This window comes from Hylobates moloch, unplaced genomic scaffold (assembly GCF_009828535.3).
Source record: "Hylobates moloch isolate HMO894 unplaced genomic scaffold, HMol_V3 SCAFFOLD_3, whole genome shotgun sequence".
Classification (NCBI taxonomy): Eukaryota; Metazoa; Chordata; class Mammalia; order Primates; family Hylobatidae; genus Hylobates; species Hylobates moloch.
Window position 1 is genome coordinate 13,923,383 of NW_026652278.1, and position 16,458 is coordinate 13,939,840.

The window sequence follows — 16,458 nt, forward strand, 5'->3', positions numbered from 1 at the left end:
TTTTTAAATTAAGTTGAGGTCTTGCTCTGTCACCCAGGCTGGAGTGCAGTGGTGCAGTCATAGCTCACTGCAGCCTCAAACTCCTGGGTTCAAGCGATCCTCCCACCTCAGTCTCCCAAGTAGCCAGGACTACTGGTGGGTGCCAGTCCCTGCATTCTTGTCAGATGATTTTTATTATAGGTTTACTACCTGTTTTGAGATATTTCCTATAACCACATGTTAAACAGGTGGAAAATAGACTTTAGCTGAAATTTGATGGCAGATAAAATGTATTTGGAAATCATAAATAAGAATGTTTGATAAGTGATGTATCTTTTGAAGATTACTTTCTAACTATTTCTCAGTTGGGTTTTATGATTTTAAAATCATTGAAAGTGTTCGAGATTTGTTTATAAGTATAGATGAATAACCAGAAGACTTTTGATAAAAACCACTAAAGACTTTTATATTTTTCAACATCAGAGAAATGTAAGTGAATAGGCTTAGGTTAAAAACATAGTTAAAACAATTTTTTTGAATTGAATTCTGTCTTGTGGGGCTTATTATAATAGTTCACACAATTTCCATTATTTTTATTAATAGTAAGGAACATTCGTAGGTGTATATATGGTGGCCATAAACTTTAGTAATGTAACTACTGCTTTTATAAAGTGAGCCTCCTTTAATCATGCTAGACACATATCCAAAATGGGAAATGTGTGTTTGCCCTAAAAGCTAGTCATCTGTAATCCTCTTGCCAAGTGCTGATTTTTTTTTCTTTTTTTGAGACAGAATCTTCCTCTGTCACCCAGGCTGGAGTGCAGTGGTGTGATCTCAGCTCACTGCAACCTCTGCCTCCCAGATTCAAGTGATTCTCTTGCCTCAGTCTCCTGAGTAGCTGGGACTATAGGTGTGAGCCACCACGCCTAGCTAATTTTTGTATTTTTAGTAGAGTTGGAGTTTCGCCATGTTGATCAGGTGAGTCTTGAGCTCCTGGTCTCAAGCGACCCGCCTGCCTCAGCCTCCCAAAGTGCTGGGATTACAGGCATGAGCCATCGGGCCTGGCCCCAAATGCTGATTCTTCTAAAGTTATTTCAAGCATGATTTATATGGCACACGAGTAAATTTGCCCAACTATTTTATAACTCTGTCTCATATGCCCCTCCCTGCTTCCCAGCATTTCACAACAGTTATCACCCACCTTATTCTGCCAGTTTTCACCAGTGGTTTTTGGCAGTTTCCAAAAACCAGTTAGGTCCACAAAATATTGTTCTAGAAATGTCCAAGAGAATGTGAGTGACATTCCAAAGAAGGCTGGGAGAAGTCCTGAGCAGTGGTAGCTGCTCAGTTGACTCAGTGGAGTGTGAGTGATTACACTGAATAGGACAACACTTTTTGGGAGGTGTGTGTTTCAGTGTGATTATTTAAAACAAACAACCCACTCACCCCAGAACAGTGTTAACATGTTATACTAACACCTTACATGTGTGGGTGTCTGTGGAGTGTGTGTGCACATGTACACTGTTTTTCTTTTGCTTTTCAGAGGACATTTTTATATCTGGATTTGAAGTTTTTTTTTTTTTTTTGAGACAGCGTCTCACTCTGTCACCCCTGCTGGAGTGCAGTGACATGATATGGGCTCACTGCAACCTCCGCCCCCCCGGTTCAAGTGATTCTCCTGCCTCAGCTTCCTGCGTAGCTGGGATTACAGGTGCGAGCCACCACACCCAGCTAATTTTTGTATTTTTAGCAGAGACAGAGTTTCACCGTGTTGGCCAGCCTGGTCTCAAACTCCTGACTTCAGGTGATCCATCCACCTTGGCCTCCCAAAGTGCTGGGATTACAGGCGTGAGCCACCTCACCCGGCCTGTATCTAGATTTGAAAGAAGAACTGGGTGAAGATTCTTGGAAATCGTAAACTCCTTTTTCCTTAACATTTAAAAATAACATGAGAGAGTGGCTCATGCCTGTAATCCCAGCACTTTGGGAGGCCGAAGCAGGTGCATCACTTGAGGTCAGAAGTTTGAGGCCAGCCTGGCCAACATAGTGAAACCCCGTCTCTACTAAAAATACAAAAATCAGCTGGGTGTGGTGTCACGTGCCTATGATACCAGCTACTCAGGAGGCTGAGGCAGGAGAATTGCTTGAACCCGGAAATCAGAGGTTGTAGTGAGCTGAAATCACACCACTGCACTCCAGAGACTCTGTCTGGAAAAAAAAAAAAAAAGAAGAAAAAAGAAAAAAAAGAAAATAGCAGGAGGGAGCAATTTACAAAGCAAACACCTGAAACTGATTTTTTAAAAATATCTTTGGCTGGGCACGGTGGCTCACGCCTGTAATCCCAGCACTTTGGGAGGCCGAGGTGGGTGGATCATGAGGTTAGGAGATCGAGACCATCCTGGCTAACATGGTGAAACACCGTCTCTACTAAAAATATAAAAAAATTAGCCGGGCGTGGTGGCAGGCGCCTGTAGTCTCAGCTACTCGGGAGGCTGAGGCAGGAGAATGGCCTGAACCCGGGAGAGATCTCATGCACTCACCGGGCAAAAAATGAGACTCACTCAAATTTGTTTTTCATGGATTTGGGTGCAGTTGGCACCAGGAGCCCAGAGACCTGAATTCTTGCTTTTCACTTTCACCTCTGCTGTTGAGCATTTCTCCAAATCTGAGACTCAGTTTCTCCAGCTATAAATTCCTATATCACAAGGTTTAGTGATGATCCAAAGAATATATCTGTAAGTGGTACTTTTCAATCCATGAAGAACTGTAATTTCACTGACAGCTGGTGTTCCGCCTGCCATTAGAGGCAACCTGGGGTAGTGATTAAGGCCCCTCCAAGGGGTTGTTTAATAAGAACAGTATTTAAAATAGTACTCGGGGCCAGGCATGGTGTCTCACACCTGTAATCTCAACATTTTGTGGGGCTGAGGCAAGAGGATTACTTGAAGCCAGGAGTTTGAGACCAGCCTGGGCAACAAAACAAGAACCCCATCTCTACAAAAGTAAAAAATTAGCCTGGCGTGGTGGCGTGTGCCTATAGTCCCAGCCACTTAGAAGGCAGAGGTGGGAGGAACGCTGGAGCCCAGGAGGTTGAGGCTGCAGTGACCTTTGATTGAGCCACTGCACTCCAGCTTGGGTGGAAGAGCAAGACTCCATTTCTAGAAAAATGTTAAAAATTAAAAGATAAGATAAAACAGTGCCAAGTACATAGTGAGTACTCAGTGAAATTTAGCTGTTACTATTATTGGTGATACCACTAAGTCCTCTCTTTTGTTATGGACTAGGCAAGTAGTGATTACTAGAACTTTTTTAAATTAATTTTTATTTTCATTAAAATAATATATCTGTATAATAGTCTAAAAAGCCAAAGTGTACTAAAAGTCTTATGAAAAACAGCACTCCCAGCCTGGTGTGGTGACTCCCGCCTGGAATCCTAACACTTTGGGAGGCCGAGGTGGGCGGATCATGAAGGTCAAGAGTTCGAGACCAGCCTGGCCAACATGGTGAAACCCCCCATCTCTACTAACAATACAAAAAAATTAGCCGGGAGTGGTGGTACATACCTGTAATCCCGGCTACCCAGGAGGATGAGGCAGGAGAATTGCTTGAACCCGGGAGGTAGAGGTTGCAGTGAGCCAAGATCTCACCATTGCACTCCAGCCTGGGCAATAGAGTAAGACTCCATCTGAAAAACAATACAAAATAAAACAAACAAAACAAAACAAAAAACCCCAGCACTCCCTTTCACCCTCCTCTCCCAGGCCTACTCCTCAAAAGCTACTCATCTTTCATTCTCAGCTATTCTTCTAGTATTTGCCTCCATCTATCTGAACAATATGCATATACTACTGATTCTTCTTTTCTCTCTCTCTCTCTTTCTTTCTTTCATTTGTTCCTTCCTTCCATCCTTTCTTCTTTTTTTTTGAGATTCTTGCTCTGTCCCCCAGGCTGGAGTGCAGTGGCATGATCTTGGCTCACTGCAACGTCCACCTCCCAGGTTCAAGCAATTTTCCTGCTTCAGCCTCCTGAGTAACTGAGATTACAGGTACAAGCCATCACATCTGGCTAATTTTTGTATTTTTAGTAGAAACAGGATTTTGTCATGTTGCCCAGGCTGATCTCAAACTTCTGGCCTCAAGTGATCCACCCGCCTCGGCCTTCCAAAGTGCTGGGATTACAGGCGTGAGCCACCGTGCCTGGTAGAATCAAATGGTTTTCAATACAGTTTCTCAAATTCAAGGTCATCAAAGGAGGCCTCTGGAGGCTTCTCTCATGCTTCCCCCAGCACCGGCTGCTGTAGTCCCACTGCACTCCTGTTACCCTGGCCAGGACTCTGTTGCTCTCCCAGGTTGGGCCCTTGTTCTCTGGAGCCTGTGCTGCCCTCTCTTTTTGCATTTACTCCTTTTATTTTTTCAGATGAGGTCTTCCTCTGTCGCCCAGGCTGGAGTGTGGTGGCATGATCTCGGCTCATTGCAGCCTCAACCTCCTGGGCTCAAGCAAACCTCCCACCTCAGCCGTCAGCCCCCGCCACACCCCCTCCAACCCCCCCTCACTCCCACCCCAGGAGCCGGTACTGCAGGTACGCACCACCACGCGGAGCTAATGTTCGTATTTTTGTTTTGGAGACACAGGGTCTCACTATGTTGCCCAGGCTGGTCTCCAATTCCTGGGCTCAAGCCATCCACCTGTGCTGAAATTACACTGCACCTGATCTTTTTTTTTTTTTTTTTTTTCAGGATATCCCTCAAGCTTTCTAGCTTTCCAGAAAGTCCAGTGACATTTTGATTTCTGACCCTTTGTATGTGACCTGTTTTCGCTCTTTGTAAATTAACAGTTTTGTTGAGATAGAATTTATATACCAAAAAACTTGCCTATGTAAAGCACACAATTAAATGGTTCCTAATGTATTTATGGGGTTGTGAAACCATCAACATAATCTAATTTTGGAACTTCGTCATGATCCAAAAAGAAACCAGGTACCTATTACAGTCGCTCCCCTTCTTCCCTTGTTCCCAGGCTTAGGCGATTGCAAATTTACTTTTTGTCTCTACAGATTTGCCTATTCTGGACTTGGTATAAATGGAATCATGCAGCAAGGGATGTTCTCCGTGATGCTCTTTCACTTAGCGTAACATTTTTCAAGGTTGAGAGCATGAAGGACACGCCACCCCAAAATATGCCTAATTGGTATATTGATTATTTCAAGTTGCAAATATTGGAGAAATGGTGGCTTCAGAAAGGGCCAGCTGACCTGCCTCTTCCCGTATGCACCAAGCGATAAAGATTCCTCTAGGAGGGGTCCCCTCTCCAAACCAGAGAGAGAAAATAGCCCTTATCGCCAGAGACTGGAACTGAGGACGGCAATGGACCTGAATAAACAACTTCATGAAATAACACTGATCTTCCACCTATTTACACCCCCTCCTGTATCTCCTAGTGGATCTCCTAGAACATTTTATCGCCCTTGCCAGATTTTCTTTGTCCTATTTTTTTTCCTCCTCAAATCCATTGTTCTTTGTCTAAAAAGTATAAAAGTTTCTTGCTCTGCGTAGTCCAAGTGATGCAGAAAAAAAAAGCATCTTGCTTTAGCCACTTGAGACTTGAGTCTCTTGTGAAGATTTCCATGTACATGCCAAACTAATAAAATGCGTATACTTCGCTCCTGTTGATCAGCTTGGTGTCAGTTTGGTTTCTAGATCCAGCTGAAGAGCCCACTAAGAGCCAAAAGGGGGATTAGAGGTGATCACTGGCTCCCCTGCGAGGCTCATCCACGGTGTAGTGTATCAGTACTGCATTCCTTTTTACGGTTGAATAATATTCCAGGTAATAGATGGAGAGCTACCAGGTTTGCTTATGCATCGTCGGCTGATGGACATGGGTTGTTTCTGCTTTTCTGCTATGGACCTTTGTGTGCAAGTTTTAGCATGGACGTATGTTTTCATTTCTCTAGAGTAGACATGCAGAAGTGGAATTGCTGAGTGATATGGTAACTCCACATGGAGCTTTTTGAGGAACTGCCCAACTGTTTTCCAAAGGGGCTACATCATTTTACATTCTCAACACATACATACTTTTACAAACAGCTTTACTGAGATAAAATTACATACAGTGGAATGCGCATATATAAACTATATAAGTTTTGACATGTGTACACTTACAAAACCATCACCACAGTCAAGATAGTGAACACATCAACTCAAAATAACCTTCGTGCTCCTTTGAAATCCATCCTTCCAGCTGGGTGCAGTGACTCATGCCTGTAATCCCAGCACTTTGAGAGGCTGAGGCGGGCAGACCACTTGAGGCCAGGAGTTCGAGACCACCCTGGCCAACATGGCGAAACCCTATCTCTTAAAAATACAAAAATTAGCTGGGCCGGGCACGATGGCTCACGCTTGTAATCCCAGCACTTTGGGAGGTCAAGGCGGGCAGATCACTTGAGGTCAGGAGTTTGAGACCAGCCTGGCCAACATGGTGAAGCCCCATCTCTACTAAAAATACAAAAATTAGCCGGGCATGGTGGCACACACCTATAATCCTAGTTACTCGGGAGGCTGAGACAGGAGAATCTCTTGAACCCAGGAGACAAGATTGCAGTGAGCCAAGATCATGCCACTGCACTCCAGCCTGGGCGACAGAGTGAGACTCCATCTCAAAAAACAAAACAAAACAAAAAAACTAGCTGGGCATGGTGGCATATGCCTGTAATCCCAGCTACTCGGGAGGCTGAGGCAGGAAAATCACTTGAACCTGGGAGGCGCAGTTTGCAGTGAGCTGAGATCAAGCCACTGGCACTGCACCCCAGCCTGGGTGACAGAACGAGACTCTGTCTCAAAAAAACAAAAAGAAATCCATCCTTCCCATCACTCCTCTACCCCTATTCCCTATTCTCCCCCAAACAACCACTGATCTGTTTCTGTTACTATAGTTTAGTTTGCATTTTCTAGAATTTTACATAAATGGAATCATACAGTATATATCTTTTTTTGGTCTTTTTTTTTTCATTGAGAGTAATTATTTTGAGATTTACCTATGTTTTTGAATGTGTCAATAATTCATTCTTTTGTATGTTTATACCACAACTTCTTTATCCATGCAGCTGCTGACAGACATTGGGTTGTTTCCAGGTTATGACAGCTAAAGCTGGTGTGAACACTCATGTAAGAGTCTTTGTATGGACACATGTTTTCACTTTTCTTGGGTTAAATACCTAAGAGTGGAATGTTTGGATGATATGATAGGTATGTATTTAACTTTTTAAGAAACTTCCAAGCCACCTTTGAAAGTGGCTGTACCATTTAGTATTCCCACCACCAATGTGCTCTAAGTTTTTTTTGGAAATTATCTTTGTTATGAAATTTCATGCAGGTGTACCTTGTTGTAGGTCTCACATTGTGCCCATTGTGGACTCTTTGCATTTGGAGATGAATTTTCTTCAGTCTGGGACATTTTCATTCATTCATTCTTTATTTTATTTAATTTTTTTTCAGACGGAGTCTCGCTCTGTCGCCCAGGCTGGAGTGCAGTGGCGCAATCTCGGCTCACTGCAAGCTCCGCCTCCCGGGTTCACGCCATTCTCCTGCCTCAGCCTCTCCGAGTAGCTGGGACTACAGGCGCCTGCCACCACACTGAGCTAATTTTTTTTTTTTTTGTATTTTTAGTAGAGACGGGATTTCACCATGGTCTCGACCTCCTGACCTTGTGATCTGCCCGCCTCGGCCTCCCAAAGTGCTGGGATTACAAGCGTGAGCCACCACGCCCGGCCAATTCATTCATTCTGTCTTTTTTTTTTTTAAGCGATGGAGTCTTGCTATGTTGCCCAGGCTGGAGTGCTGTGACTATTCATAAGTGAGATCATAGCACACTACAGCCTCAAACTCCTGAGCTTAAGCAGTCCAGCTGCCTCAGCCTCCTGAGTAGCTGGGGCTACAGATCACACTGCCATGCCCATCTCAGTCTGGGCAATTTTCTTGAATTATATCTTTAACTTTCTCTCTAACATTTTCTCTGTAATGTCTTTCTGGAACTCCTATTACTTGGATTGATTCTCCAATCTTTCTTTCTTTCTCTGCCATTGTACATTTCTTCATCTGCTCTAATTTTCAGGAGATTTCTTCACCTTTATCTTCAAACTCCTTTATTGAAATATTTTGTTTCTACTTCATTTTTATATTCCCATCTTTCTTCTTTTATGAATGGATGAAATAGCTTCTCTCTCTCCCTCTCTGAGCTAGTTATGGTATTTTAAAAGATTCATGCCTATTCTCTCTTGTCTTTCACCTGAATTCCTATTTTCTGTTTCTCTCTGTCTCTCTCATTAGAGACGTTCCTTAAATATCTGTGGTCTTTGCATAGTCCTCATCCTTGAGAAGGAGGTATCCAAAGCTCTTTGGAACTGTGTGTGTGAAAGCAGCATGTGGGCTGTACCGGTGGGATTTGACGGCGTGATGTCTCACAGAAAGTTCTCCGCTCCCAGACACGGGTTCCTCGGCTTCCTGCCTCGGAAGTGCAGCAGCAGGCATCGTAGGAAGGTGAAGAGCTTCCCTAAGGATGATCCATCCAAGCCGGTCCACCTCACAGCCTTCCTGGGATACAAGGCTGGCATGACCCACATCGTGCGGGAAGTCGACAGGCCAAGATCCAAGGTGAACAAGAAAGAGGTGGTGGAGGCTGTGACCGTTGTGGAGATGCCACCCATAGTGGTTGTGGGCATTGGGGGCTACGTGGAAACTCCTCAAGGCCTCCGGACCTTCAAGACTGTCTTCGCTGAGCACATCAGTGATGAATGCAAGAGGCGTTTCTGTAAGAACTGGCATAAATCTAAGAAGAAGGCCTTTACCAAGTACTGCAAGAAATGGCAGGATAAGGATGGCAAGAAGCAGCCAGAGAAGACTTCAGCAGCATGAAGAAGTACTGCCAAGTCATCTGCGTCATTGCCCACACCCAGATGCGCCTGCTTCCTCTGCACCAGAAGAAGGCCCACCTGATGGAGATCCAGGTGAATGGAGGCACCGTGGCTGAGAAGCTGGACTGGGCCCGTGAGAGGCTTGAGCAGCAGGTACCTGTGAACCAAGTGTTTGGGCAGGATGAGATGATCGACGTCATTGGGGTGACCAAGGGCAAAGGCTACAAAGGGGTCACCAGTCATTGGCACACCAAGAAGCTGCCCCGCAAGACCCACCGAGGCCTGCACAAGGTGGCCTGTATTGGGGCATGGCATCCTGCTCGTGTGGCCTTCTCTGTGGCATGCGCTGGGCAGAAAGTCTACCATCACCACACTGAGATCAACAAGAAGATCTATAAGATTGGCCAGGGCTACCTTATCAAGGATGGCAAGCTGATCAAGAACAATGCCTCCACTGACTATGACCTGGCTGACAAGTGCATCAACCCTCTGGGTGGCTTTGTCCACTATGGTGAAGTGACCAATGACTTTGTCATGCTGAAAGGCTGTGTGGTGGGAACGAAGAAGCGGGTGCTCACCCTCCACAAGTCCTTGCTGGTGCAGATGAAGCAGCGGGCTCTGGAGAAGATTGACCTTAAGTTCATTGACACCACCTCCAAGTTTGGCCATGGCCGCTTCCAGACCATGGAGGAGAAGAAAGCATGCATGGGACCACTCAAGAAAGACCGAATTGCAAAGGAAGAAGGAGCTTAACACCAGGAACAGATTTTGCAGCTGGTGGGGTCTCAATAAAAGTTATTTTCCACTGGAAAAAAAAAAAAAAAAGAGGCATGTGGATTGTGTATGTCTGTGTAGTTGGCCAGTGCTAACTCTGGAGAACGTTAAATGTTAATTTCCATTGTGTTTTTGTTTTGTTTTTTATTTGTTTTGGAGAGATTAAATTTTTCTAGTACATCTGGCTGCTGGGGAAGGGGCTGAGGAAGAAGGGGCTCCCAATCCTGTGTGCAGACCTAGGCTTAACACTCTCTTTGATGCCCACAGCTCATCTGCACCCTTAGCTCAGCCAGTGGTTCATAAGTCCAGAGCTTCTGTGCCTCACTATTTCCCAAGATAATTATTTCCTAAGGTAGGTGGCAGGGGAACTGAAGTCTCCTTATATAGACTTCTATCAATCCCCCCTTTTCAGTCCTTGCCTGTCCCCTTCTCTGGGTCAGGAGCTCCTCTGAGGCTCTGCAGGGTGAACTGGCTTGTTCTCACTGGCACGCCCTGCCTGCATTTAGGTTGTAGCTCCTTCCTCTTGTTAAGTGTTTCTGCTTCTCCATCTCCTTTCTGATGGGCTGAAATCTCTCTCCCATTATTGTCTCCTTTTTCTTTTCTTTTTCTTTCTTTTTTCTTTTTTTTTTTTTTCTTGAGATGGAATTTTGCTCTTGTTGCCCAGGTTGGAGTGCAATGGCACAATCTCGGCTCACCGCAACCTCCGCCTCCCAGGATCAAGCGATTCTCCTGCCTCAGCCTCCCGAGTAGCTGGGATTACAGGCATGCGCCACCACGCCCAGCTAATTTTGTATTTTTAGTAGAGACGGGGTTTCTCCATGTTGGTCAGGCTGGTCTTGAACTCCCGATCTCAGGTGATCTGCCAGCCTCAGCCTCCCAAAGTGCTGGGATTACAGGCGTGAGCCACCGCACCCAGCCATGTTGTCTCCTTTTACATACACCTTGCCCAGGTGGGTTTATACCTTATTTTATTTTTGTAGAAGCAAAGGTCTCACTACGTTACCCAAGCTGATCTCAAACTCCTGAGCTGAGTGATCCTCCTGCCTGGACCTCCCAAACTGTTGGGATGACAGGCATGATCCATGCCTAGCCTATACCTTATTTTTTCATTATTATTATTATTATTTTCTTTGAGATGGAGTCTCACTCTGTGTCCAGGGCTGGAGTACAGTGGCATGATTTTGGCTCACTGCAACCTCTGCCCCCTGGGTTCAAGCAATTCTTGTGCCTCAGCCTCCTGTGTAGCTGGGAGTACAGGCACACACCACCACACCTGGCTAATTTTTGTATTTTTTTGTATTTTTATTAGAGACGGGGTTTCACCATGTTGGCCAGGCTGGTCTCGAACTCCTGACCTCATGTGATCTGCCCGCCTCGGCCTCCCAAAGTGCTGAGATTACAGGCATGAGCCACCACGCCTGGCCTCAATGCCTTTTCTATCATCTTAGTGGAGTTTGGGGAGAGAGGAGATAAGTATTCCTTCTCTTGATTCATCAGCACATTTTTGTTGAGTGTTTACTCTGTGACAGACACTCTTCTATGTGCTAGGACAGCAGGGAAAAAACAGTGACAATTCTCTGCCTCCACTGAGCCCACATGCAAGGGAGCATGTAATGCAGCGGATGAGGGCTGTAGGGAGAGGCAGGCAGTGGACATACTAAGTGGATCATAATCTGTTAGAGGGCCATGCATGCTTTGGAGAAACGTGGCAGGGATGGAAAAAAAAAGGCGTGAAAGTGGCCCAGTGTAGTGGCTCACGCCTGTAATCCCAGCACTTTGGGAGGCCGAGGTGGGCAGATCACGAGGTCAGGAGATCGAGACCATCCTGGCTAACACAGTGAAACCCCGTCTCTACTAAAAATACAAAAAAATTAGCCAGGCATGGTGGTGGGCGCCTGTAGTCTCAGCTACACGGGAGGCTGAGGCAGGAGAATGGCGTGAACCCAGGAGGTGGAGCTTGCAGTGAGCAGAGATCGCGCCACTGCACTCCAGGTTGGGCAACAGAGCGAGACTCCATTTCAAAAAAAAAAAAAGGCGTGAAAGTGCAGGGGGAGGGGCTGCTATTTTAAACAGGATGGGTGAGAGACCTCACTGAGAAGGTGACATTTGGATAAAGACCTGGAGAAACTGGAGGACGATACTATGCATGTCCCAGGGAGGAGTGTTCCAGAGAGAAGGGACCTACATGGGTCATGAGGTGGGAATGCACGGAGGCGTTTGAGGGATGAGGAGGAGCCCTGTGGCAGGGGTGGAAGAGTAAGTGGGAAGGCCAGGAGAGGAGGGCTTGGAGACCCAACCATGTGGGACCTTGCAGGTCTCTACATGGCCATGGGCATCCTCTCTGGGCAACGTGGGGAGTGGCTACAGAGTTTTGAGCAGAGGGTTAACATGGTGAGACGTCCCTGGTTTTGAAAGGATCACTCTGGTTGCTGGGTTTGGAACAGGTGATGGCAAGGTCACCCTTAGGAGGCTCCTGTGGTACTCCAGGCAGCAGATGGTGGCTTGGGCAAGGGTGACTGCAGTGGAGATGGAGACGATGGCTTGGGCAAGGGTGACTGCAGTGGAGATGGAGACGATGGCTTGGGCAAGGGTGATTGCAGTGGAGATGGAGACAGTGGGAAGTGAGGGCTTCTGCATGTATTTCGAAGGATCACTTGATCACTAGTCAAGAGGCATGAGAAATGACCCCAAGAAAATTGTCTGAGCAACTGGAAGGGTGAAGTTGCTTTTAATGGAGGTGGAAGAGTTGTTCTGTTTGGATGTATTCCTTTTCAGGTGTCTTATCAGACGTCCAAGAGGAGATGTCAGGGTGGAGATAGAGAGGTGGCAGTCCTGCCCCTTTTCAGCAGGAAGTAGCCAGAAAGAGTCATCGTCCAATACCCCCTAACAGCAGTTAGGGTTACCACTTATGAGGGGAGAATGATATAGGAGTTAAGAAGCAATTACTCAGATAGTGAGGGTATGGGAGTCCTCAGTTAAATTTCCTGTTTAAGAAGGCAGCCCTGGCTGGGCGCGGTGGCTCACGTTTGTAATCCCAGCACTTTGGGAGGCCGAGGTGGGCGGATCACGAGGTCAGGAGATCGAGACCACAGTGAAACCCCGTCTCTACTAAAAATACAAAAAAATTAGCCGGGCGTGGTGGCGGGCGCCTGTAGTCCCAGCTACTCAGAGAGGCTGAGGCAGGAGAATGGCGTGAATCCGGGAGGCGGAGCTTGCAGTGAGCCGAGATTGAGCCACTGCACTCCAGCCTGGGTGACAGAGCAAGACTCCGTCTTAAAAAAAAAAAAGAAAAAAGAAAAAGAAAGCAGCCCTAAAATCATTTCCTAACAAAGGGCAGCCTGTAAAATCAAGCTGCAGACATAGACAAGCAAGCTGGATGCTTGCACGGGTGAATGCTGGCAGGAAAAAAGCCACCTGGGACTAGGCATGTTCAAAATGGCGGCTCCATCTTCCCTTGTCTTTGCCAGCCACATGTATATAAGGAGCAGACAAGATGTCACCAGTCAAGTGGAAAACTCATTTGTGTAATAAGATCAGAGTGGCGTGGGTGTGGCCAGCCTTCCCTGGGCGCTATGTAAACGTCACATCTGATCCAACCAATCTGTGGGCCCTATGTAAATCAGTCACCGCCTTCTCAAGCCCGACTATAAAATCCAGTGAACACCACCACTGTCGGTCTTTCCTTTCGGAAGCCCCTCTCTCTCCCTAGAGAGAGAACTGTTCTCCTTTCTCTTACTCCTGCCTATTAAACTTTCTGCTCCTTAGCCCCTCAACCCCCAAAAAAGGTGGGAGTCCTGAGATGGGAAAAGGGTATTTGATATGAACTTTGGATGATAAGGATGTGTCAGTGTAGGTTCCTTGATTGTACAAATGTACCTCTCTGGTGTAGGAGGTCATATGCTATGAGAGGCTATGCGTGTTTGGGGCAGGAGGCATGTGGAACTCTATTTTCTGTTTAATTTTGCTGTGAACCTAAAATTGCTCTAAAAATAAAATTTACTTTTGCCGGGCGCAATGGCTCACGTAATCCCAGCCCTCTGGGAGGCCGAGGTGGGCGGATCATGAGATCAGGAGATGGAGACCAGCCTGGCAAATATGGTGAAATCTCATCTCTACTAAAATACAAAAATTTAGCCAGGTGTGGTGGCACACACCTGTAGTCCCAGCTACTTGGGAGGCTGAGGCAGGGAAATTGCTTGAACCCGGGAGTCGGAGGTTGCAGTAAGCTGAGATTGTGCCACTGCATTCCAGCCTGGCAACAGAGTGAGACTCGGTCTCAAAAAAATAAAAATAAAATAATAATAATATAAAATTTACTTTAAAAAATTGTATTAAAAAAACCTAGCCAGCTGGCCGTGGTGGCTCAAGCCTGTAATCCCAACACTTTGGGAGGCCGAGGTGGATGGATCACCTGAGGTCAGGTATTTGAAACCAGCCTGACCAACATGGAGAAACCCTGTCTTTACTAAAAAATACAAAATTAGCTGGCTGTGGTGTCGCATGCCTGTAATCCCAGCTACTCGGGAGGCTGAGGCAGGGGAATCGCTTGAACCCTGGAGGCAGAGGTTGCAATGAGCCAAGATTGCACCATTGCAGCACTCCGGCCTGGGCAACAAGAGCGAAACTGTGTCTCAAAAAAAAAAAAAAAAAAAAATAGCCATGCATAGTGGCATGTGCCTGTAGTCCCAGCTACTTAGGAGGCCAAGGAGGGAGGATCGCTTGAACCCAGAAATTCCAGATGAGCCTGGGCAACAAAGGGAGACAGACCCCCATCTCTGCAATAAATAAATAAATAAATAAATAAATAAGTAAATAAATAAATAAAATTAGCTAGGCGTGGTAGTGCACACCTGTGGTCCCAGCTACTGAAGAGGGCTGAGGTGGGAGGATAGGATTGCTTGAGCCTGGGAGGTGGAGGCTGCAGTGAGCCGTGATTGCACCACTGCATTCCAGCCTGGGTGACATTACGAGACTCTGTCTCAAACAAACAAAGAAACAAACAAACCAGATAAAGAGTGCCATACCAGGAAAACTGGCTGCCTAGGAGTCGGGAAACCTAGTATCACATCGTAGCTAAACACAAGTTCAGCTGCTGTCTGAGCCTCAGTTTCCTGATCTGCAGCATAATGTGCTGATCTCCAAAGATCCCTCCAGCTGTGATATGCCAGGAATGTGGGATCTGAAGTGCAAGAGAGATCAAAGATGGGAAAGGCGGCCAGTGTCTGCTTGCTTCTTCCATGGGAAATTAAGAGTTTTAAGAAAGCAAAACTAATGTAAAAATGAAGTCTTACCCAGGAGTGGGTAGCAGTGAGCTATGATTGTACCACTGCACTCTAGCCTGGATGACAGATGGAGACCCTGACTCTTTGTTTTTTGAGACGGAGTCTCACTCTGTCACCAGGCTGGAGTGCAGTGGTGTGATCTTGGCACACTGCAATCTCCGACTCCCTGGTTTAAGCGATTCTCCTGCCTCAGCCTACCGAGTAGCAGGGACCACAGGCATGTGCCACCATGCTCAGCTAATTTTTGTATTTTTAGTAGAGACGGAGTTTCACCATGTTGGCCAGGATGGCGTCGATCTCCTGATCTTGTGATCTGCCCCCCTCGGCCTCCCAAAGTGCTGGGATTACAGGCGTGAGACACCACGCCCGGTGAGACCCTGACTCTTAAAAAAGTTGGCGGGGAGAGGAGGTGGGCGGGGACCAGATGCTGTAGCTCACATCTGTAATCTCAGCACTTTGGGAGGCCAAGGTAGGAGGTCAGGAGTTTGTGACCATCCTGGGCAGCATAACAAGACCCCATCTCTACAAAAATAAATGAATGACGGCTGGACACATTGGCTTACGCCTGTAATCCCAGCACTTTGGGAGGCCGAGGCAGGCGGATCACAAGGTCAGGATTTCGAGACCAGCCTGACCAACATGGTGAAACCCCGTCTCTACTAAAAATACAAAAATTAGCCGGATGTGGTGGCACACACCTGTAATCCCAGCTACTCAGGAGGCTAAGGTAGGAGAACCACTTGAACCTGGGAGGCAGAGGTTACCATGAGCCGAGATCACGCCACTGCACTCCAGCCTGGGGTACAGAGCAAGACTCCATCTCAAATAAATAAGTAAATAAATAAAATTAAAAATAAAAAATTGATGAATAAATAAATACATATGTACGTACATACATAAGTAGCCGGGTATGGTGGTGCACTCCTGTAGCCCTAGCCACTCAGGAGGCTGAGGTAGGGGGATTGCCTGAGCTCAGGAGTTCAAGGCTGCAGTGGGCCATGATCGCAACACCACACTCCAGCCTGGGCGATAGAACAAGTCCCTGTCTCTAAAAAACAAAACACAAAACTGCAACAGAGATGAAGTCTTATATATTTTTGTGGCATTAAACCCAGTAGAGATTTCAATTAGTCTCTAATTAGTGATTTTTCTCCCTGATTTAAAAGCACATACACTGCAGAAGTTTGCAAAACAGGAAAATGTAATGATGAAAAAAGAACCCATTATCTTATCATCTAGAGGTATAGTCTAGTAATATTTAGGTGTAATTAACTGCTAGCTTTCTATGTATAAACGTACCATATTCTCCTCTTCCTCAACACTGAAAATTTTCTCTATATTTGTATCCTGATTTTTCAATGAGAGCTTCGTCTAAGATTCCTTCATTTTTCTCTTAGCACCAGTTTTTTCCACCAAGTTCCAAAGGTTCTTCACAGTTTTTTACAACTGTTAAATATTCTATCACAAAAATATGTTATACCTTATTCATTCTCTTAGTGGGCATTTTTAGCTACTGTA

At 46.1% G+C, this 16,458-nt stretch overlaps 1 protein-coding gene across 1 annotated transcript; it reads left to right on the forward strand.

The window, feature by feature from the left end:
* The first annotated feature begins 8,426 nt into the window (after nt 1–8,426).
* Nucleotides 8,427–9,673, forward strand: LOC116482932 (large ribosomal subunit protein uL3-like). Its single transcript, XM_032754563.2, is given in 2 exon segments — nt 8,427–8,865; nt 8,868–9,673. Coding segments are annotated over 2 exon segments (1,209 nt in total). The 3' UTR covers nt 9,638–9,673.
* The last annotated feature ends 6,785 nt before the right edge of the window (nt 9,674–16,458 follow it).